Consider the following 23,446-nt stretch of genomic DNA (forward strand, 5'->3'; position numbering starts at 1 on the left):
TCTGCCAATTATGCCTTGCCATAATTGTCATGGCTACACTTCCGTAAAGAGGGACTAAAAATTTTGCTCTTCCTTATGGGTGTGTGTAAATATCCATGTTGTGCAAATGTTTGTTGCCTTTTTTTATTTTCCCCTTTTTGCCATTTCCCAAATGGTCATAATATTTGGCACCCCAACAGGAAAATAACTACATTTTAAAAAGGGAGTTAAACAGCTAAAAGAGCGCAACCTGAATTGTTCTCAAAAGAAGGTGTTTTATTTACATCATTTTATTTGCATCATTTTATTTACATCATTTTATTTACATCATTTTATTTACATCATTTTATTTATTTTTAAGTGTTACAAATGTTGCCACAGGGGTCACATGTGTTCATAATGGTATATCCGATTCGGTGTCACTGTTGCGCTTGGTGTACCATCCTTGGATCACGCACTTGTCGTTTTTTTCCTTAACTGTTCTGCTTCTTGCCAGTTTGTTCAAAAAGAAACTCCCCTTTTTTCCGCCTTGCATGAAATATGATTACGTCGGAGTAGCTTTTACAAAATGGTGTTCACTGTCACGCAAAAATTTTTCCGTGAGAAAAAATGAAGAGGCAACAAATGAAACGAAAAAAAAAGAAAAGGCAAACATGACGCGAAAGCAACCATGGAAAAAAAAAAAAAAAAAGTCAATGTTGTAGGATCTTTACAAACGCTTATTTTGATGAAGCCACATTTTAATGCTTACCATTTTTGCTCATCTATAATGAATGGTTTCTCCACAGTTGTCACCCACTCAAAAGAAGGAATATAAAAAGTATGCCCAAATATGTGCAAATAAAAAAAGGAAAAAATATATAATTCCCTTTTGCGCATTTAAACAAAACATTCCTACTTTAGCGTAGCAGATGGAAATTTCCAATACAACATTAAGAAAATAAAGATAAATGAAAAAAAAAAAAAAACATTCTGTATGTATATTTTCGACGTTAAGGAAATAAGAAGACAAATTTTCTTTCATCCCCAGGAGCATTACTTCCCCGCACTTCATCATGAATAACGATTCCGGCGTTTCGTAAAATTTGCCCATTTTGTAACTCAACTGAGGAATCTTCAACTGGAAAATTTTCCAAGAATTGAACTTCCAATATGTTCGTGTATATTCGCGTCCAACTCGTCCACCGCTTAATCAGCTAAGGGGATTTTACACCTTCGTACAGTCAAGCATGCATATGCACATATAAATATATATGCTCAGATGCACCACCCCTCCATATACATTGTGTATTCCCTGGATCAAATAGCTGCATGCGCAAAATGAGCAAATATAAGGGCTCCCTACTTACAGTACTGATAGGCAGTACAATCGGGTGGAACTTGAACAGGCTATATCGGCAAAACGAATTGAGTATGCATGGGGTTAGGAACAACCATGATATAATCGTAGTTAGACAAGTGAACATTTCTGATAAAAACAACCCGGACAATTACCTCCACAATCAAAACAATACAAACACGAGCATCAGGCAGAACCCCCAGTCAGTCATTTTAAACGAAAAGGAACTACTAAATTTGGTGCAGAATTTTAATCATATCAATCGAAAACACAAGGGATTCTGCGAAACTAGCATCTTCAAAAATTCTACCTTCTCAAACACAAATAACGAACATAACGGTGAAGACAGTTTTAACACATACTTGATAATAGACAAATGGAAAACAAAAAGGGAATTCGAAAAATCCAAAAAGGAGTTCGAAAAATTGTTTGCACACAAAAATCACCTATATGATAAAAAAATGGAAGATATTTATCTTAACTATGAAATGTATAATAATAATTACGAAACTGTCTCTGCACAAAATATTTTCCAGAAATTGTATTACTTTATTTTTGACTAGATCGATTCGCTAATTTTTGCAAGAGCGAATTCTTCTTTATGTTGTGTACTGCCTCGTTTTATACCGAAATGCCATATCCCCCTTTTTTTTTTTTGAGGACACACCTAACAAATCAAGCTTTAAGCGCAGTAGTTACATGGCCTTTTTTTGCCATGGTCTCCCCTATAACATCTTTCCCTTTTTTGCCATTCATAAAGGGAAGTAATTAAGCATAATATCATCTGTGAATAAAGGCTAATGAGCTACGTACAAATGACACATCACACTGATGTGTTAAAGCCCTACTACTCATTCTGGTGCAGGGGGGGGGGAAATTCAAAAAGGGGAAGGAAAGGTTTAATAACCCATTCGAACAATACAAAAAAATACGTTCTCTTATGCTTTAAAAAAAGAAACATAAGAAATGATTAAAATGGGGAAAACTAAAATGCGATAAAAGAGAAAATAAATTCGTAAAACATTTAGCAAGTAAAAAAAAAAAAAAAAAAAAAAAGAAAAAAAAAAAAAGGTTCTCCTTCCGAATTACCATTCATCACGTGGGCATTTCTTATACTCCCTTTTAGGGACCTCCATTCAATACCCTTTTTCACGATTTGACAAAATACTTGGCAATGGAATCATCAGATAAGAACGAATTCTGAGCTTCACAATCTTCGACAGGATCTACTTTAAATCTCAAAAGGGCAGATGGAATTAGGTTGCAATCGGACAGCCTTTTCTTCGGGTCAAATTTACATATCCCAGGAGTTTCATAGATGAACCATTTCTTGGACGCCACCGATGGGTTCAGGAACTAACGGGAGATGTTAAGGAAAGGTGGCGCACGGAAATGTTTTCACAGAATGAAGGAAGTCATACAAAAACGTACCTTCGTGAAATGTGAAATGGAAAAATAGTCTTAAGGAGGGCAAAAACTAACCAACAAATGGGATAGATACAAATGATATTTTCTCTTTTTTTTTTTTTTTTTTTTCCTCCCATCTAGTGGGTATACTAAAAAAAGTGTTTTCCCGAAATTTTTTTTTTTTCCCCAACTTGTGAGAACTCCCTTTTCTGGCTTACCTTTTTTATATTCTCATTCACTTCACGTATTAGGGTCCCAGCCGAGAAGGACATTTCAAGGACATAAGAATCAGGGAACAATATTTTCAAAACCGCCTTTGAATAAACCTTCCTTGTGGATATTTTCTCCAACTCCAGTTTGGTCTTCGACTTGAAGGTCTGTTCTTTGTACATGTTTTTAATATTGGGGATAAGAAATGCTAAATCTTCTGAGCGCTCTTCCTTTTCAGAATCTGACGAAATATTACTTCCACCTTTAGGTGCATTCGGCTGAAAACGATATATTTTTGGATTCAAGTCGACGGTCTGATTCATCAGTTTCTCCATTTGCTCCTTCTTCTCGCGTAGCAGCTTGTCTATTTGTTCATCGCCTTTTATTTTGCCCTTCTTTAGGGTATCCACACAGACGATGTTGGATTTAAAGGGGTCAAAGGCAGCCTTGGGAGGACTATCAATTTTTATGGAATCCTTGGCTATATGTTGCAAACTCTCATAAATACACAGTAACAACAAAGTGTCTACTCTCTCCATCACGTAAAATACATGCACTTCTACAAAACCTATGGAGAGTAAAAAATTTCTAGCCTCTGGATATATCAATATTTTCCTTTTCATTATATCATTGTTAGATTTCAAAATTCTTGTATTTAAAGCATTTGGATTATTTAAAATATTTTTTACAATTTTGCATAAAATTGGTATAATACTTTTTAAATCATCAATATTGATATTTTTCAGCTTCTCCGTTTCGTTAATACATTTAATGGTACTGATTTTCTCCTCCGAATAGCTACGGCAGCCATATTTTTCGTCCTCGTAGGACAAGTAAAAAATGTCTTCCTTGGGAATCTCTGTAACGTTACATTCAATCATTTTCTCTAGTTTATCTTTATCATATTTTATAAATGAACTTTTTATTCCTTCCCCATTTTCTGCCACCTTCACACTTATGCCTGTTCCGCCTTTCCTTTTACCCACGTTTTTATCATCCACATTATTCCAACCTGATCTGCCAATTCTTTCGCTGATTTGATTCGTCACTTCATAATCTTCTCGAAGTGTTTGGTGGCTACTCCCGCATTCGTCCATAGCACTCTTCTTTAGCTTCTTATGCAAATTGCTTAAACCTTGTTGATTATTTAAAATGTTAAAGTTGGATATATCGTCACCATTTTGATGTCCTAACTCCCTCGGAACCCTCTTTTCACTGGATCCTATTTTACCTACGTTGTTTGACAGGTCTCTATCACAATGTTCTGTACTTTTATCATCTTCCTTCCTAATTCCCAACTCCTTCTTAATTTCCTCCAGCAACCGTATCGGTATTTTTAGCTTATTCCATTCGTCTTCCCCTAGATTCTTCAAACTCTCCAGCGAATCTAGCCAATTGTCTTCCACAATGATTTTGATAAATGGCTTCAGCTGCTCCGGGCCCTTGTTGATTTTCTGCCCCACGCGTAGCAGCAATTTTACGACTTCGTTTTCTGCGTCCATTCTGGGACACTTTCTTTCAGCAACTCGGCAAATTGTCACCTTGCCAACTTGCCAAACTTGGCGGCTGTGCAATTTGCAAATTGGCTCCTTTTCTGGCACCCAGTTTTAGCTCACAGAAAAAAAAAAAAACTTAGGCCCATCTCACAATGGATTAATCACATGAAGGTAGCGCTTACCCCTCGTGCAGCGGTAAAAGATTTATAATTACAGACTGGGACTAACCCCTCCCCCCCTAGTGTACTACTCTATCGATAGCATGAAAAATTTCAAGTAGTACTGCAACTTTTGCATGGATGCTAAAATTTTACACATGCAATTCACGTTTAACGAGGGACCCTTTTACACCCCCCTTATTATCTAATTAGGATTATTACCCTTGATTTAGAGAGGAGAGAACAAAAAAAGTTGTCAAAGAAGCGTGTCACAACATGCAAATATACACACAAATGTGAATATATGCATATATTTGGCACGATCATATATGCTCATGTTTCATATGAGGGTACGCTTCTTTTTTTTTTTTTTGGTCACTGCGAAAAATTTTCAACATCAGAAAGGTGCCTACTTGGTGGAGCACAAAAACATATACGAAACGTAGGTGTGTGAATTTTCCTTTTTTTTTTTTTAATGCTGCTCCTCTTTTTGGTAATTCCTACTATTCGATAGAAATGCATTCCACAGGCGCAATAGCGCAATCTGTTTCTGCAAAGTGGGTAAATTTGCTGCTATATTTTTTCTTTTTTCTTTTTCTTTTTCTTTTTTCTTTTTCTTTTTCTTTTTTCTTTTTTTTTTTTTTTTGCACCTCTCGAAAAAATAAAGCTGATCTGTTTCTGCCAACTCTAAGTCCATTTCCATAAAATGTATTTTTTTTTCAAAATTTTCTATTCCTTCTCCGCTTAATCAATCCTGCAAATCGTACTTGTAATTTATTTTTTTTTCTATATCGACCACATGATACTTTTTAATTATACATATGTAACACATAATCTTGCGTATAAATGCACAACCGCTAATTGCTTTCTTTTCTCCTTCGTCCGGTATGCTCCTCCTGCCATTTTATAAATATATGAGAAACTGCTAGGTATTCACCAAAAAAAAAAAAAAAAAAAAAAAAAAAAAAAGGAAGAAAAAAACCTCCCCTATGGCAAATCAAATGCCTTTATCTTCCCTCGCTCCAAAGCCAACTGTTAAATTCATGCTAAAGTGAAAATTTTCCAAAAGGAAAAAATGGCCAATTCCTTTATGCTACAAAATAGTGTGCTTAATATTTTGGAAAAAGAGAGATGACTTTTTTTTTTTTTTTTTTTTTTTTTGTGTGTATTTTCACTTATTTTTGCAGCTTCACATTTTATAAACAAATTAGAAGCTCCCCGTCCTGCGAATTTCCCATGTGTATAATCCTTCGTGTGCTTCATTTTACAGGCGCATGCCAGTTTCCAAAAAATAAACAATTGCTTTCCGAACCCTCAAAGTGGAAAATATTATTCCAATTTGTTATTTCCCCCCCCCTTCTGGATGCTTCAAGAGGCGTTTCCCATCCTCTTTTCCATTTGAAGCTCCCGAATTGCTGCACCTACGCCCAAGTTTTCATCTCCAATTGTACACGCCTTAGCATAATCGATATGTTCTACATATGTAGAAGTCTAAATGGGCAAAAAAAATCCCCTTACGATATTATGTATAGGGACAGACGCTACACATATAATTTATGAACCCCCAAGAGTTGTACAAAATGACGAAAAAATAATTACACAGCTTCTCCTTAAAGCTTATAAATCATGTTTAGGAAAAAAAACGTGTAATCAAAAACTGTTAAACTTTCTATTAAAAAGGATAACATTTTAATGCACAGTAAATATATATATATATATGTGTATATGTATATATAATAAATAAAAAAAATAATGTACCCTACAGTACAATTAACACATAAATACAAAATCAGATGAAATCAAAATTCCCGTTGTCGTCGTCGTCGTCCCTAAGTAGGAGGCAATTCACTGAATTTCGATTTTCTTTTTTTTCTCGGGAAGTACATCCTTCTTCGGAATGTCAATTTTTAAAACCCCATCCTTAAAGGTGGCCTTAATATTGTCTTCGCACACATTTTCGGGGAGCTGAAAAGACCTATAAAAAGAAGTCTGTGATCTTTCCTTGACATAATACCTCTGTTCATCATCCCTCGTCTCTTCTGTTTTTTTAAAGTCTCCACTAACTTCCAAATTTCTGTTATATAAATTAATCTGTACATTATCTTTGCTCAATCCAGGAACGTCTATTTTTATCTCAATCTCTTTGTCCTTATCAACGACGTCCATTGGTGGAACATTTTTGAATCTATCCATTAAAAATTGAGGCTTTCCAAAAAATAAATCGTTCCTTCTGGCATCCCCTAAATCATAATCTAAGAGGGATCTCCTGCTGGGAAAATATTTGGAAAGCTCATCACTAAAATAATGAGTTCTCATTGAATTCATCATTCTGCTCATGTCCTCGTGGTATCTGTCAATTCTTTTCATTTGCTCATTCATGCATTCGAAGAAATTATTGAACATTCCGCCTTTGTCCATCGTCACCTCATCCTTCCTCTCGTGTGTATCGGACTTGGTTATGTCGTTCATTACCATTTTTGCGCAAACGGAAAGGAGAGCAGCAAGGGCCTGCAATGTACGCACGCCGCAAAGTAAATATATATAATATATTTAATATATATATTTAATATATATAATATATAAATTTAATGTTTATATTTAATGCATATATTTATGTGGCTTTTTTTTTTTTTTTTCTGCTGATCTGTTGTAGGCAGGGTATTTCACAATATCTGCGCTTGTAGAAGGCAACTCACAAAGTGGGTGACCTGCTTGTGCACGTCCCACAGTCTTATGTAAAAAAATAAGAATGCCCCAACACTTTGGAGTCTTACCAAATGTGAACCTTTAAAAAAAAAAAAAAGGAGGTAAATTCTGAAATAACAAAAAACGAAGTGTAAATAAAGCAAGGAATTAAAAGAAGGGGGAACAAATTTCGGCTACATGAAAACTTAAAAAAAAAAAAAAGAAAAAAAAAAATCCAATAAATGAATTTATTTTCGTAAATTTTTCTTCTATTTTTTTACCCCAAATTTGCATATAACGGAATTCCGCAATTTCGGTGTTTTTTTTTTTTTTTTTTTTTTTTTTTCCTTCTTCCATACATGCATGGAGCCAAAAAGGGAGAAAAAACAATTCCTATGTGCAATGGAAAGTATTACCCTACTTCAACTCCTCATTTTCACGCATGAGCACAAAATGGATATCACCTTAATGGATATATTTTGTGCATATGTCTCGCCCAGGAATCTTTCGTTCTATTACCCATGTATTGCCTCCAATTGGCAACCTATATCTGTGGACTATATGAGGGGGGGGGGACCACTGTTCGCAAACTTTCATAAATTAATATATACATATATATATATGTGCATACATATATATATGCGTTTTTGTTGGCGTTTCCGCTCGGTGGGTATGTTTTCCTCACCAGACTGGTCCTCAGTTTGTTCTTTTTTAAAACTTCGCATACATATCGCACTCACTTTTACGCACCCACTTTTTGTAAATAAAAAAAGGCCCCATCACATGCTCATGTAGAAGACCACTGCTTGCATGCAAAGTTGATATGCCATCAGAAAAGGAAGAGTACCTTGAGGGGAAAAAGACGTTTTTCGAAATAGTGCAGTCCGGATATTTCGAAAAGAAAACGAAAATCATGGGTGTCATCAATTCTTCCGTTCTACACAAGCATTCCATAGATATAACGTCCTATTTTTTTGTCCATGTTACAAATTGGCTAGTGTATTAGAAAAAGAAAGCAAAAAAAAAATAAAATAAAATAAAATAAAATAATAGGGGCTTTTATGCTTGGCCCTATATTCTAATCGACGCGCTCGTCGGGCTGGGTGTGCCTCATATGTACTAATATAAGCTGATAGGACTGTACGATATAGCCCTAGGACGGTAGTATGATAATACAATATTTGCTCCTTTTTTCTTCTTCTTTCTCAACAGGATCAATGAGAAAAATTAAAAACACTAAAACGCCAATGTGACCGTGGCAAAATTACCCCACTGAAAACATTAACATAGACTTAAGTGTGACAAGTTAATGCGTAGATCATACAAGTACACGTGTACCATCCGAAAATTCCAAGAAAATATAAAAAATGGTACATTTCAAGAAGGCCCATGGATAAAATATCCCGCACCGCTGTTATTTCTCCACCTACCTCTGCTTTCAAAAGGTATATCCAATAAGGCTGATCATATAAGGAAAAAAAGAGAAAAAAAAAACGCACACACACACAGCAGTAAATCCAAAATGACAGAAAATTGAAACATTCGAATGGATGCAAATTATACCAGAGGTGCAACCTATTGGTCTCCCCTCTTTTTTTTTTTTTTTTTTCTTTTTTTTTCTTCCATCGGTAACTTTTTCATGTAGGAAAAGTTGCAATTCTGCGGCGCCTTAAGAATTTTTCCTGTGCTCGAAAATTTCAAAATCTCCAATGTAAAAATGTACTAATTTGAGAGGTGGGTACAGGATGACATCTACTACGAATTCCAAGCTGCTTCTTTCTAGAGTTAAAAATAAGGAGTGAGGTGAAGTGACCCTGCTTTAATGCCTCCCCTATGTTACATCCCCTTTTTAAAAAAAAAAAAAAGAAATCGCACCTTTATATGTAATGCCCATCCCAAGCCATGTATGTAATATTGGCAATATTTAACGTCCCATCGCAACCCCCATCTTGTGTGTTCAAGAAAGAAAGATGTTTCATCAAGTGAGAGAAACACAAGGGACATGGTTACCGCGGATAAATTGTATGGCTAATTTCTTCTCCAGTAAGATGATGCGATAGGGACACACAAGTGCACTACTACCAAATGGCAATGCACCCATAGGGTCACCTCTACCTCTACTGCCATTATTACCGCCAATGACAAATCTATCCCTACCTGCATCCAGAGGAGTAACATGAATAGCACATTCTGGTTATGGCTAAAATGGGCACTCCTACTAGTATGCACACTGACAAGTGATGGCACAAAAATAAATTTTAAAAGGAAAAAAATTTTGTTCCCCTCTTTTACACAAAATGGTTGGCGGAGAACAGGAAGAGAAAATCACTTTGCTTCACACACGTTCGTGCGCAGACGGAAAGATGCCTTTCGCCTGCTCAAGAAGATAGACATACCGTTGAAGTTATCCCAAGGGGATAACATAGGAGAAGAAAATGGATCCTTAAATTGTCTAAAAGAATTGATAGAATCGGTCTTACATAAGAAATACGAATATAAGAACAGCTCCAAGGAACCCATTTTTACGATCTCCCATTTGGCTAGCCATTTTATGAACAATTCGGTAAATTTACAAAATGTACAAATAGATGAACAAGACAGGGATAAATATACCTATGAGAAAAATAGAATTGGTGATTTTCTCACAGAGCACAACATACAGGTTGGTAAAAATTTGGGAGAACTTTCACAAGTCGATACGAATGTTCCACCGAGTAAAGAACAATCCAGTGGGAGCATCAACGGGGACAACATTCATCAAAGCCAAAATGATGATAACAAAAATTACCTCAGCGATGAAAACAAAATCCTCTGCTTGACGGCGAAAAATAAAATTAAAAAGGAAGGGGTCATATGCAGCATACCCAGCTCGAACATAATTCACTTTGACTACATCATGAAGCAAATTCGAAAATACGTAGACCTTTTTTCCAGCACATATAACGTAAACTACATAAAATATATTTTTAAAAACAACATGGAAGATGAGATAAAAGAACTACACCCCCTTACCATCTTATTGTATGACATTTATAAAAGGCATGTCCATTTCTTATCGTTCATGAAATCACCATTTATCTTTTTAAAATTCTGGGATGTGAAATTAACATTGGTAATAATGTATGTCCACTTCCTATCTAAATATGTAACTATTTTGCTTCATGCATATAATTTTAACAACACCTTTTTTGTTTTTTTGGGGAATTATCTCGCCAAAAGGGAGAAGCCGAATGGGATAATGCGCAAAAATTCTACGGGAAGTGAAGAAGAGAGGTATGATAAGCCAAGTGAAAACCAATGTGGAAAACCGAGTGATACTCCAAAGGATAGCCTCCTATGTAACGCTAACACAGAAGAGAAACTAAGCAAGCCACCCCACACACACATAGATCAAACAAACTTCGCACTTACACAAAAAACAAATGACATACTTAAAGAGAAGACCAATTTTTTCTTCTATAAAAATTACGAACATTACATCAACTATATTGTTAATAAGAAACGTCTATCACATTTGCCCTTACTCTTCTCAGATTCTTCTTTTCTTCTTTTCAACAACATGAATATGAAAAATATAATTTATTTCAGGAGGCAAATGCTCCACGAAATATTAAATTTACTTAAAAGTGAAGAACATGAGGATTCCAACTTTTTATTGATTCACAAAAATGCCATACGCAAAATTTTATTCACTAACAATAAGTATTACCAAAGGATTAGGGAATTCCTACCCTATCTTGACAACTTCCCTTGGGAGGAGAAACGAGAAAATCGCCACGACATTTCACCTAACCACACGGCAGATATTAACAGGTTGTATCACTTTGCTTTGCTCGTGGGGGAGAGCAACGAAAACGGACCAGACAGCTGCCCAAAGGGACCAGACAGCCGCCCAGACGGACAATGCAACCATACAAGCGGAGGTGCGATGTTCGGCGCACCAAGTGAATCTCTCCGAGATACCATTCAATCCATTACATACACAGAATCCCTATTCGAATCGTTGGATAATTTCGTCAATTACAACTTTCTCATGCGAATATATTCGTACGTCTCTTCGCATGCCATAAGAGTGAAGGGCAAGGTACCTTTAAATTGGCAGCATTCCTCGGAAGGGGAAAAAAATATAAATCAAATAAAGCATATAAATAAAATAAAAGAGGGAGAAAATAACCCAAGCCATAGCGAGAACTATGAACTGAATGACAAGATCCTCAGCAGCAACGTCAAAATGGAAAAGGTGGAGAAGGCTATCCATGAGCTCACCGTAGAGGAATGCGCTAAGCACGATTTTAACCAATATGAGAAAGCCGAAAAGGAGGAAGAAAACAAATACATGTGCCTAATACCAATTATAGACATTTGTAACCATAGCAATTTCTCCAATAACTGTATTATAAAAAAGGAAATGAAAAAAAGAGCAGAAGTTGAGTCCCACATCAAGGGGAATTTGAAGATGGATTCCCATTCTAGGGATGACGCCAATGAAACAAACGAAATGAAGGATATTTTGAAGGAGGCGCACATTAAGTATAATCCAAAAGAAGCACATGATCGGGAAGAAGACCTACCAATTAGTAATTTAGATCATGTCCAATTAGTCAGCTCAAAAGATATAGACAGAGGAGAAGAAATCACCATAAGTTACGGCAACCTGAGCAATGACCTTCTACTCCTAGAATACGGATTTGTTGATAAGCAGAACACAAAAGTGTACTTCCATTTTGACGTGAAAATTGTAAGAGAAATAATTATACAAATATTAGGATTTGATAAGTTACCCCTAACGATGCTGGAAAGTCTACCACAGGTTAAGGTGGATTTATTTAAAAAGCTTCATGTTATCCAGAACAATGCGAATCTGTATGAACGATTTGATGTAAACAACATGGAGAGCGCAAAAATTACGAGAAAAAAAAAGGAAATACTAAAGGATTATGTAAGGAAAAATAAATATTTCAACGAGTACAATATCTTTACGATGAAAGATCGTATTAACAAATTTTACATCGAAGAAAAACTTCAACATTCGCAAAAGAAAAATTACCTCTACATAGGCACAGAATTTATTGTAGACCCGATCCTACTAGCCACAATACGAGTTATCATATATGATGACTTAAACCACCTCGCAAAGGTAAAGGTAACAGATTTAGTCAAATGGGAATATCACTTGTCACCCCTATCTGAAATAGTCGTGCTGCAAATTTTAATCAAATTGATTGATGAAATTATATATGAACAATTCTACCATATCAATTATGAAGAAATATTAAAGAAGGGAAAAGTTCCATATTCTGATTTGAAATTTTTACAGAATAAATTTCTCCAAAAAGATTTGTTCAATTCGGAGAAATCTATAGACGTATCGCACAGTAGCAACTTTAAAATTGTTATTTATAATATTATGAAGCTCAAAGAGCTGCAAAATGCCAGGAGCAAGCTTACAGAAAAGTTGAAACAAATGAAGGGACTCATAAAGGTCTAATTGTGGCGATTTATACACGGAGTAAATAATCATACAAGGAGAGAAGAAAATGGGAAAATAAATACGGTGTTAAAGTGTAAGGATTCCTGGATATTCCCACCATGTGTAAATATACCTACCGTGTGCGCTATACCAAGGGTGATTCTATCATATATTTTGCGCGAAGCACAAAATTTAAAAACTTCCTTGGGAACAAAAACTGTCGTATTGTGGAAGGCTGTCCCACGCTGTTCCTTTGACTGGGTTTTAAATACCCCTTTAACTATTTTTCTTTTCTACCAAGTGAATTTTTTTTTTTTTTTTTTTTTTTTTTTTCGTTTACCTCATCGATGGGGAAAGGATTTCCCCCTGCTTGTTAACATTGTGCAGATATGCGCATTTTCACATGTTCGTTCGATTCATAGCATTAACATTTTTCTTCTTCCCACTTTCTTTGCGATTTTTTCAGTTTCCCCATTTCCTCCCCTTTTTTTGTACAACTTCCCCCTACAAACCATGATAAATGACATTATTTTAATTGATAGGGAACATATAAAAACCCCAAGCGAAGAGAAAAATGTCTCCAAAGATGATGAAACGAAATTGAGAATATACGGCTGTCAGTTGATACAGGAGGCTGGTATCATTTTAAAGCGGAAAGCTGTGACATTGGCCACTGCCCAAGTTCTATTTCACCGCTTTTACTTTAAAAAGTCCTTAACCGATTTTGACGTGAAGGTTAAGTTTGTTCCCAACTGGGTTCCCACTAATATACATGTGCATATAGGAACAGGCAACACATTTGCTTCTATACACACATAGCAATTATGGGTTTTGCCCCCCCATTATTCCCCCCACCTGTCCATCCCAACGAACCTTCCTTCCCATGCAGCTCATCGCACCCGCATCGCTCTACTTAGCTTGTAAACTCGAAGAAGACTTTTGCCGTGTGTACAAAATAATCAGCGCCTTTTATTTCCTGTACAAATATGAGGATTTAAAAAGCAAGCACTACTATTTCAACGTGAAAAACGTCAAGCTGCAACATTTCCGGATAGACGCAGAATCGATGGTAAGGCCATGCGATGGCAGGGCTAAATTGTGCGTTCCTCGCGGCGCGCATTGGATATTTGTATATGCAGAAGGAAAATGCTTAGCTGGGCAAAAACTTAGCTACTCAAATGCTTGCCCATGCGTTATCCCCATTTCTAGGAATACAAAAATATGAAAGTCGAAGTTTTCACGTACGAAGTTTTGATATTAAAAGAGATGGGATTTTTGGTTCATAAAATAAACCAGCACCCCCACTTATTTCTTCTTCCCTACGTACATTCCCTTTTTAACAATTTAAATAAATTTGATGAGAACTTGACGAAAAAGCTGGCCCAATATTCATGGGGCTTCTTAAATGACAGGTTAAAAAAAAAAACTCTTTTTTTTTTTTGCCTTCCCTTAAGACAGAGTACAAACAAAAAACACTATATATATCCATCCGTTATTACTCCTTTCTTTTTATATTGTTACACTTGCCCTGTTCTATGCATAGCATCACCTTGCCAACACGTCGGCGTGTAACATCGTACAGTTTTGTGGCTTCCTGCATTACTACATTTCATATGAGCTCACTTTTACCGTACGACAATATTATTATAATTATTATCATCTCTTTTTCATCCCTGCAGCATGCGGACAACCCTGTGCTGCGAGTACCAACCACGTTGCATTGCAGTTGCGAGCATTTTCCTGGCCGCACACAAGTTGAACATTCCGCTAATTCGGGTACTCCTTGACGTTGCGCACACATGAGGGCGCGTTTATATGAAGGTGCTTGCACCTGCCCGCGTTTGCCTAACCCTACGAAGTTGGCAATCCAGTTATTATTCCCTCCATACATCTTTGTTCTCTTCAGAGCACCAACTGGTTCGCACTATTTGATGTTGCATATGAAGACATAAGAAAAATATGCATTAAAATTTTGCAGCTGTACAAAATAGGTACTCCCCCTCGCATGCACATGCGTTTATTGATTAACCGTTAAAGTAGGCACCCCTTGTCTAGCATGTGCCCTTTTTCATATATCCTCCACCCTTCCTTTGCACCTTTAACAGGGCGTTGCCATTATATAGACGTTTTGAAAAAAGAAAAATAGACATATAAACCTTGGATGGACGTGGAAGAGCGCGAAGTGTTTTTAAAATTCCACGGGATAAAAATTAACCGTGTATATACATGCATACGTGCACGGTTATGTTCCACTTTTTTTTTTTTTTTTTTTTTTCTTTTTCGTGCCCCTTCAATCTTTGTTTTTGTTTTTTTCTCATTTTTGCATTTTACCTTTTTCTTTTTTCCTTTTTCCTTTTTTGTTTTGCCAACATGCGTTATTAATAATACCAGAAATGGGAATGCGCTTCCCCTTCAGTAAATTTGCGTCTTCTCCGACACGCCTAATCCTCATGAACATTTAAACATTACATGTTGTTAATTTGGTTTAAGAGCTGGCGCAGTTCCATAAATATGCAATTCAAATGGGTGTTGGGTGTGCATCGGGGGAGGAGGAACTGCGCAGGAATACACACTCAAATATATTATTCAAGTATACATACATTGAACAAACTGTGGGTACCAAATTATCGCAACAAAAATTAAACAAAAGTTCGAGCAGTGTGCGGAAAGACATACCCCCCCCCTCTTTTTTTAATTCAATTCAGAAACCATTTTTTGAAAATTTTTTTCGTCAGATTCCAAAGTTTACTTCATCTTAAACTCACGCTCAACTGAGCAATGTTTGAGTTCAATGTTTCTACTCAGGACTCGAGAGTACATCGTATTTTTACAATTCATCATTCGTAAAAAAATTTTCTCTCAGTGGTTTACTAAATTGATTTCGAAAAGGGGGTAGGCTCACGAAAGCAGTAGCAGAGCTCCGCATACGATATTGGCATAGTTGCCCAAGTTCCTTCCGCCAAAAAATGTACGTACAGATAATGTATACGCAAATTCGAACATATGAAAAAAAGGAATGTACAATTGCTATGTTTCCCCTGGGGGGGATTACATTACAGTTACTATTATATCATTTTCCCCCTCCCTGAAGAGGAACTTTTTCTTGTCACAATTTACGAACGAATAAAAATGTGGCCCTAATTCTTTTGGTCACACAAAATGAAAGTACAAATTAAAGCACGTAACGTTGAAAACACTTAAACTACTCTGCATATAAAAATGGCATAAAAGAAAAAATATATGCTATGATATAAATGTTTACAAATGTATGCGAAAAGTGCGCCATAAGGAAGAAAAGAAGAAGCAGTAAAAATTATTCATATTTCTGTTGACCATCTTCAAAATTAATAAAAATGTAAAATTATATTTTTTTAAATTTGCTTTAAAAGTGCGCGTATCGATTTTATGTTTTATTCAAATTCTGAAATTTTTTTTTTTTTATATATATATCTACATAAAGCATATAATTTTTTCTTTTTATATCCGCATATAGCCATTTTTTTTTTTTACCATCCTCTCCGCTTAAAATTTAGGAGGTAAAAAAAAAAAAAAAATACCACCACATTTGGGACATTCTGCAGCTAGCCACATCCCATTTGGGTTAAATACCAATTGGCTAGTTTTACTCAAATGTGAAAAGATAAAAAGGTCGGTGGGGGGGTTTTATTATTAATTTCAAAAAGTAACAAATGGTAACTAACAATTTTCTCAGAAGGAATACCTTCATATGCATATATGAGTTTTTTTTTTTTTTTTTGGAAAAAATACGCATTTTTGCATAACCCCTTATCAATGTGAAAGAATAAAAAGGTGTAGGGAAAATTCATATAATAAATTAGTGGCAATTTATATGGGTTAAAAAACTTCCCGCGTGTGATACTCGTGCAGTGGGGAAAATCCTTCCACTTTAATTTAATTTAGGCCTATTGTATATAAGCTTGCTTCACATGTAGGAATTGTTTTACAGCTCAACCAATTTTGCTACACCACTAAATGGAAATACGATTAGCAAAATATTTATGCGTATGTAATTTATACGTCGCATGATGTACACGTCCTCATATTTCGTGGCTGACGTACCAAGATTGTGTACGTACGTTAGAGAAGGAAATTTTTTTGATAAATATGACGTACAGTTGTATGCCAAAACATATTTGCACAGGAATATGTACGTACAGATCATGCGGGAAATTAAAAATTTATAAACGGAAATAAAATAAACACGTAAAAACGTCAAAAAGTTACAACATTTATCACCTTTGCGCATAAACGGCCTCGCAAATAGCATAAAAAAAAGAAAATAATAAAACAACAAAAAAAGGAAAAATCGCATATCTGATTGTCTCAAATGTGCAACTTGGGCGATACAAAAGGGTCATAATTTCACTGTAGGAATGTTTTAAAATTTCCTTTTCCTCTTTTTCTTGTTATACTTTCTCAGTTCACGTATAACTGATTTCTAAAAGGGGAAAGTTAGAAGAAGAGAAAAAAAAAATTTAAGTGAAAAGGTGAGGGAGCCCCCCACGAAAAAAATAATATTTCGCATAATGTGTAAAATTGATGGATGAAGCGGTGACGCATAAGAGTATAATCTCCAAATGTACTCAACAACAGTGTAAACAAATTTGCATAAACACTTTTGTGCAAACTTATGTCGTGTACATATCTTCATGTACAACACACATTATGTAGCTAAACAGGCAAGTTCCCTTTTTATCTTTTTTTTTTTTTTTTTTTTTTTTTTTTTTTTTACCTTCTTTGACAATTTTTTTAAAAAGGGGACTAATTTGTAAAGCTCTTTATCAGTTGGATCGTCAAACCTAAGGGGAAAAGAAATCACCACGGCCCGTTTTGCAAATATATTAAAAATATGTACTTAAAATGTAAATACGCAAAATGGACACACAAATAATTCATCGTACCAGCTTTTGATTAATATGCAATTGTCTTCGCAAAACTTATGGACGAAGGTGGAATTCTGAAAGGGGGAAGTGAAAGGACGAGGGGCTGCTAGTGAGGGATCTTATTTTATGTTTGCTATTCCAAAATGGATATTCACACACATTCCTTCTTCTAAGGCATTTTTGGTCATACATCAATTATAACGACGTTGTTCAAGTCCCGTCCCAGTATTTTTAAATCCTTCACATAGTTATTATTCCTAAAAAGTGTTTGCAAAGGGGAAATAATTTTTATTCTCTGCCAATTTACTCGTCGAGTTTACAACAAATTAAACGTTCCGTTATGAAATCAAATGTGCATACCAAAAGGTACAAGATTCCCTAAAGAGTCGGTAGGCGCAGATGTTGTCCTTATCCAACTTGTCAATAACGGCGTTTGCATACTGAGTTGGAAAAAAAGGGGGAACATAAATTTTTAAGGGCGAGAGAAAGTTGTCTAATTTTTAGGCATGCAGGATGAATAAGTCTGCTTCATGTACCCATTTGCTATGCTTTTTTTTTTCTTTCTTTCTTTACCTTGGGTAAGCTAGCTGTGAAAATAACCACTTCGTAATGTTTCGAGATTTCCTTAAAAAAATGCTCCACACCTTTTCACAAAAATGGAAAAATAAAAAGGAAATAAGAAATTATTATTATCTTTCTTTACTGCGCGTCTTACATGAAGACTCGTTCTGAGGGTGCATTTCTTAATTATATTTCTTCTTTTCCTTTTTTTAATCCTACCTGGTCTCTTATTTACATAAATTACACAACGCCCGTCACCCAGCTCGATCTGAAAAAGGAGGTTCACGTAAAGAAATAATCAAGCGTGTAGGGGGGCAAAATGGAACACATGTAAATATGTATACATATATACATGTATATGTTTAGCCAAGCGCGAACGGAAAAATGGTCTCCCTCTCCCCCGTTTTATCACCCTTTAAGGCACTTACGTGAATCCTGAAAGAATTGTACTTCTCTCCGCGTAACGTGCTATGAACAAGGGTCTCGTCTAGATCGAGCACGATTGTCTTTCTCCCCTTGATGGAAATAAAAAAAAAAAAAAATATATGATATAAGGTGATATGATATCACCTTATGTAGTGCTCGATTCGACTAACACACGGATGAATGAAACAAACGAGCAATTCAAAAAATGATGATACGCAAAATTAATATATTTTTCTTCACTCTGGAGCGATTTTATAAAAGAGCTTCGTTCATAACACAACGGAGGGGCGATGATGTAAAAAATAGACATTTTTCCCACACCTACACAACTTACTCTTTCTTTTTCCCTCTGTTCTCCCAACAAAAATCCCCGCGTTTGGTAATTTTCGCAATGGTTATCTGCTCTCCTTTCATTTTTCCTTTTGTCCATCATTTTTTTCGAGCTGTACATGTTTAGCAACCGTAGACTCTTCAATTTTTTTATTTTTTTTTTCCTTTTTAAATGAAACTTCTTTTTTCTAATAACTTTATTGGATTCATTTTCTGCGGTGATGGAGGTCAATGTGCTAGTCCTCTTTCTATGCTGGAAAAAGAAAAAAGACCTGAACTTCTTAAAATACGATCGAAATTTTTTTTTCTTTCTTTTTAACCCATTTATTTTGCGTTCCATTTTGGTGTCTTCACATTTCTGCTCAGAGGTTTTGTCCGTATTTTTTTTTTCCTTTTTCTCTTCAAGCATTTTTTTTTTCTGCCGATAGGGATTTTCATAATTCTTTTCCTTCGACACGCTGGTTATTAAATCATCCATCAGTAATTTCTGTTTATGGTATGAAATGTTGTAGCTACATTTTTCTCCTTCATTGTCCTCATTCGTATAACTATTCGAACAGCCCGTGTTGCTACAGTTTTCACAAATTTGGATGTCTTCGTGAGCTCTCCCATTTTCAAGGAGATCATCTTCACATGAATTCAAGTTGTCATTTTCGGTCATTACATTTACACCATGTTTCAAGCTTCCATCAAGTTGGTTTCCAATGCAAACTCGCTTTAAAACGTCGGTGTCGGTGCTTACGATCTCCACAGTCGCTATTCTTCTTTCATCCATAAGTGTGTGATCTTCAAATTCCCTTTTCGTGTCGCCCACTTCTACAGGATACGAAGAAAACACTTCTTCTTCCACTTTTATCTTTCTATCCGCAATTCTCCTATTTAACCCGCTACTATTATATGCGTGGCTTACACTCCTAACCACTTGTATTCCCCCCAATTTGCTCATAGAATTATTTGATGTTGAGAAACTGTGGGGGGAAATTTCCTCTGATGCATGGTTCACTCGCTTGTTTACCTTTTCCATTTTCATATTTCTATTCTCTTCCTTTCTGGAAAGATTAAATATCTCATTTTTATTAATAAAATTTTTTATTCTCACTTTATTTTTTTGAAAAAAGAAGAATTTCTTTCTTCTACATTTCTCTTCCTTTCTGTTATGGGGACTGCTAACTGTATCCGTGATTATTGATGTGTTTTGGGAACATGTCTGCATGGGGTTCACCTTTAGGTTCTTCCCCCCACCAGGTTGCTCTTTCTCCCCATTTGTCTTCCCATTTTCTTCGCATAAGACGTGAAAAGTACTTCCTCCTTCCTTCCGCATTTTGTCAATAACATCTTTACAAACTGGGTCAGGCTGATGCCCATAATTTTTCTGCTCAATTGACACTTTATCACTTTTTTGTAATTCTCCAACATCTTTGATGCTACGTCTAACTTTACTTTGATTCTCTTCATTTGATACATTCGGCTTGGCAGCAACCTCTTGAGCATCATCATTTTTGTTCTGTTGTACACAGAGAGCCCATGTCTTCCACATCTGAGTCTCCTGCGCAGAGTCTTCCTTAACATGGTTGCGCCCTTGCCTTTGCTCCACGCCAATTTCACACTTTTCATTGTATTGCATAATTTGGCTTAAAGAGTATTCATCCCAATCAGTGTGGTCCTTCCACCCGTTCTCCCCACTTTCCACCATAACAGCAATTTCCTTCTTCCCTTCCTTCGTCTTTCCACACACGAATGGTGCAATTATTTTTTTATTGTTACTAGAGATGTGTAATCCCTTTGTATTTTTTTTGCCCATTTTAACTGCTTTCATCGAACTTTTACACATAATGAAGTTGGAATCCTTCTTTCTTATAACATTACCCGACTGTTCTTCATTTCTACGAATGGGCGCAACTTCCGTTTTATCCTCTAAAGAGATATTCCTCCCGTACCCCATGATAGCACACTTTTTTATGTTCATGTCTGATGCGCAATATTCGAGGGTAGCGCTATCACCACTTGGCTGCAATACTTGTTTGGGAAAATTGTCTGCATAAGAGATCATACCGCTAGCCCTTTTCAGCCTGCTCAATTTTGTTATTTCCTTTGGCTCGAATATCCTATCTCTTGCGATGTTTAATGGAAGGGCATTGTTCATTCTGTTTTTTTTTTCCTTTAAAAATTTCTCCAAAAAAATTTTGCTTTTACTTCCATCCTCATATTTTACGGGATACCTTTCTTTCATTCTATCCTTTAGGGAATTATCAAAAATGTATTCATGTTCCTCTTTTTCATTTGTTAACATTTCAGAATTACTCTTTAGGTCGTTTTCTTCCTTTCTCATTCTGTTATTTTGGGGGGATTTTTCGCTGAATCCTTCGCCGTTCCTTATGTCTGTGCTTATGCCTTTTCCCTTTAACTTGACTGTACAAGAAATAGTAAATGTTTTGTTTCCGCCCCTTGTATGTTCTTTCTCATTCTCCTCCCCTTCTTCCTCCCCTCTTGGGCATATCATACACACACCAGGTGGAGTACATTCGTCTGTTACACCGTTTTCCAGAGTACTGTCTACTCCCCCTTTTGAATCGCAAAAAAAATTTTCATCTTTCCTTTTTATTTTCAAAAATAAGTTTTTAAAAATTTTTACCTTTTCAGCTGAGCATAGGATCTTTTTAGAAGAATTTCTCAACAGACGTAAAAAACTTTCCTTCCTAAAATCTGTGTTTTCATTTTCTATTTTCTCCACGGTTTTAATATTCGGCGTAGAATGAACAACGTTCTTTTCTTCACATACGTAATAACAACTAGGAAAGGAACTGGGGGATCCCAATTTGCACACATCACTGTTGTTGTGATTTGGAACCGAACTTAGTATCCCATCATAATTTTCGCTTTCGCCTTGTCTCTTTATGAGTAATTTTTTCTCTTTTTCCCCATTCATCAACTCCTTTTCACTTTTGGTAGAGTTCTTTTTCTTCAGCAAGCAGTAGACATTCTTATTCTTATCATCGTTCAGTAAAAAATATTTCGGTATCACCTGATATTCTTTTTTTTCTATTATTGCATTTTTCTCTATCTTCAGAATGATGTTTTCTCCCTCTTTCTTGTGCTTATGTGTGAGATTCTTCATTTCGCTCCTTCGTTTGATTTTCCCGTCCTTGCCTTTTTTTCCTCCCTATGACGGGTAGCTCCTCTGGTTTAACAGTTCTCTTGGAAGTTAGTCCGCCAGTTCTACCTGTTAGTTTCTTTTTTCCTTTTACCCTCTTTTTCAAAAAATATAAATTATAAAGCTGAAAGCACAGGGTGGCCGTCGTTTTACATCTATTCCTGAGTGCAAGAGCACCAGGAGAATTTCCATATGTGTTTTTCCTTGGCTATATTCCAGAGCATGAGTTCTATTAGCCCATGAAAGGGAACACATATAGTAAAATCGCAATTTTAACAAAGCATATACCTACGTGTCATCAAAGCTTGGTAACACATTATAATTTATCCCCCTTTTCACAACCAATCTTCAGTATACTTACAATTGGTAGATATATTGACAAACATGCAACGTGCACTTTTGTAGGTTCCTTTATTTCCATCGACCTTCTGCTTATAAGGCCCAACGTACATGTAACTACAATTGGGGGTTTAATACCTCCATGTAACTCTAATTGCCTATAGAATCCTTCCGTGAATTGTTCCCATGTGTCCTTCAATAAAATGAAGAAACCTCTGTAGCGCTGTACCCAAGTGAGCAGTATTTTTTATTCTCTTACTATTCTTCAATCCTGTATATATTTACAGCTCCTTTGTCCTCTTTCAATCTGTTTAGCTTTACTTTTTTTTTTTTTTTTTTTGTTGTTGCTCTTTACATTTCCCTCCTTTCTTAAACGAAAGATGAGATAAATATATTTCCTTCAGTTGTTAAATCAAATGAGGGGTTCCATCCCCACGGTAAACAAGGGTATACCTATTCTGAAAATTGTACATTTAATAGGACATAGAAAAAAAAAAAAAAATTGTACACAAATGGTACGAAATTTTGTGCGAAAAAAAAAAAAAAAAAAAATTTGCTAGATTTGTACTACTTAGACGCGTGTTACATAGAACAAATAAAAAGTTAAATAAGTTAAAGTACATAATCCTACTTTTTAATAAACGAATGGAAATGCAAAAAAATCTTAAAATAGCAATGCATTTTTAATTCTTAACATCGGCTTGGAAAAAAAAAAAAAAAAAAAAAAAAAAGTCCACTAGAGGATAAGAGTTTGTTGCTAAATCGATCTGTTCAAGTCTATACTTGGTGTAACTTTTTTTATTCTTTCTTAATTTTTACGTAATAATTTCTTCTTATAAAATACGCACGGTATGCGTAAAAATGGAAATTCTTAAAATTTTTGTATATTTTTAAATTTCTACAATTTCCGCAAATTTTCAAAGTATATGCAAGTTGAGGGTACCACTGCATGACATGCGAAGCGTCTGCATGTACATAGAATGCACAGCCC

The 23,446-nt window shown here is 35.6% G+C and overlaps 6 protein-coding genes and 1 non-coding gene across 7 annotated transcripts; 3 read left to right on the top strand and 4 right to left on the bottom strand.

The window, feature by feature from the left end:
- Positions 1–1,299: 1,299 nt before the first annotated feature.
- PKNH_1404500 (conserved Plasmodium protein, unknown function) lies at positions 1,300–1,881 on the top strand (the record flags this gene model as incomplete). Its single annotated transcript, XM_002261899.1, has 1 exon — positions 1,300–1,881. One exon carries the CDS (start codon positions 1,300–1,302, stop codon positions 1,879–1,881), a length of 582 nt encoding a protein of 193 aa, XP_002261935.1.
- A 586-nt stretch (positions 1,882–2,467) lies between these two features.
- On the bottom strand, positions 2,468–4,437 carry PKNH_1404600 (PUB domain-containing protein, putative; the record flags this gene model as incomplete). Its single annotated transcript, XM_002261900.1, has 2 exons — positions 2,468–2,674; positions 2,944–4,437. The coding sequence occupies 2 exons, from the start codon at positions 4,435–4,437 to the stop codon at positions 2,468–2,470; spliced, it is 1,701 nt and encodes a 566-aa protein (XP_002261936.1).
- A 1,997-nt stretch (positions 4,438–6,434) lies between these two features.
- Positions 6,435–7,064, bottom strand: PKNH_1404700 (small heat shock protein, putative; the record flags this gene model as incomplete). The annotated part of the gene is made up of 1 exon (XM_002261901.1): positions 6,435–7,064. One exon carries the CDS (start codon positions 7,062–7,064, stop codon positions 6,435–6,437), a length of 630 nt encoding a protein of 209 aa, XP_002261937.1.
- A 2,386-nt stretch (positions 7,065–9,450) lies between these two features.
- On the top strand, positions 9,451–12,762 carry PKNH_1404800 (conserved Plasmodium protein, unknown function; the record flags this gene model as incomplete). The annotated part of the gene is made up of 1 exon (XM_002261902.1): positions 9,451–12,762. One exon carries the CDS (start codon positions 9,451–9,453, stop codon positions 12,760–12,762), a length of 3,312 nt encoding a protein of 1,103 aa, XP_002261938.1.
- A 495-nt stretch (positions 12,763–13,257) lies between these two features.
- PKNH_1404900 (cyclin 4, putative) lies at positions 13,258–14,890 on the top strand (the record flags this gene model as incomplete). Its single annotated transcript, XM_002261903.1, has 6 exons — positions 13,258–13,479; positions 13,634–13,813; positions 13,954–14,156; positions 14,424–14,520; positions 14,651–14,735; positions 14,850–14,890. 6 exons carry the CDS (start codon positions 13,258–13,260, stop codon positions 14,888–14,890), a joined length of 828 nt encoding a protein of 275 aa, XP_002261939.1.
- Positions 14,891–15,462: 572 nt separating this feature from the next.
- PKNH_1404950 lies at positions 15,463–15,592 on the bottom strand. Its single transcript, XR_005506409.1, has one exon. It is a non-coding gene; the product is annotated as a small nucleolar RNA snoR16 (small nucleolar RNA).
- A 1,551-nt stretch (positions 15,593–17,143) lies between these two features.
- On the bottom strand, positions 17,144–22,080 carry PKNH_1405000 (NLI interacting factor-like phosphatase, putative; the record flags this gene model as incomplete). Its single annotated transcript, XM_039113630.1, has 9 exons — positions 17,144–17,203; positions 17,498–17,564; positions 17,667–17,722; positions 17,839–17,905; positions 18,009–18,088; positions 18,222–18,292; positions 18,429–18,477; positions 18,638–18,724; positions 18,970–22,080. The coding sequence occupies 9 exons, from the start codon at positions 22,078–22,080 to the stop codon at positions 17,144–17,146; spliced, it is 3,648 nt and encodes a 1,215-aa protein (XP_038970003.1).
- Positions 22,081–23,446: the final 1,366 nt, after the last annotated feature.

This window comes from Plasmodium knowlesi (genome assembly GCF_000006355.2).
Source record: "Plasmodium knowlesi strain H genome assembly, chromosome: 14".
Taxonomy (NCBI): Eukaryota; Apicomplexa; class Aconoidasida; order Haemosporida; family Plasmodiidae; genus Plasmodium; species Plasmodium knowlesi.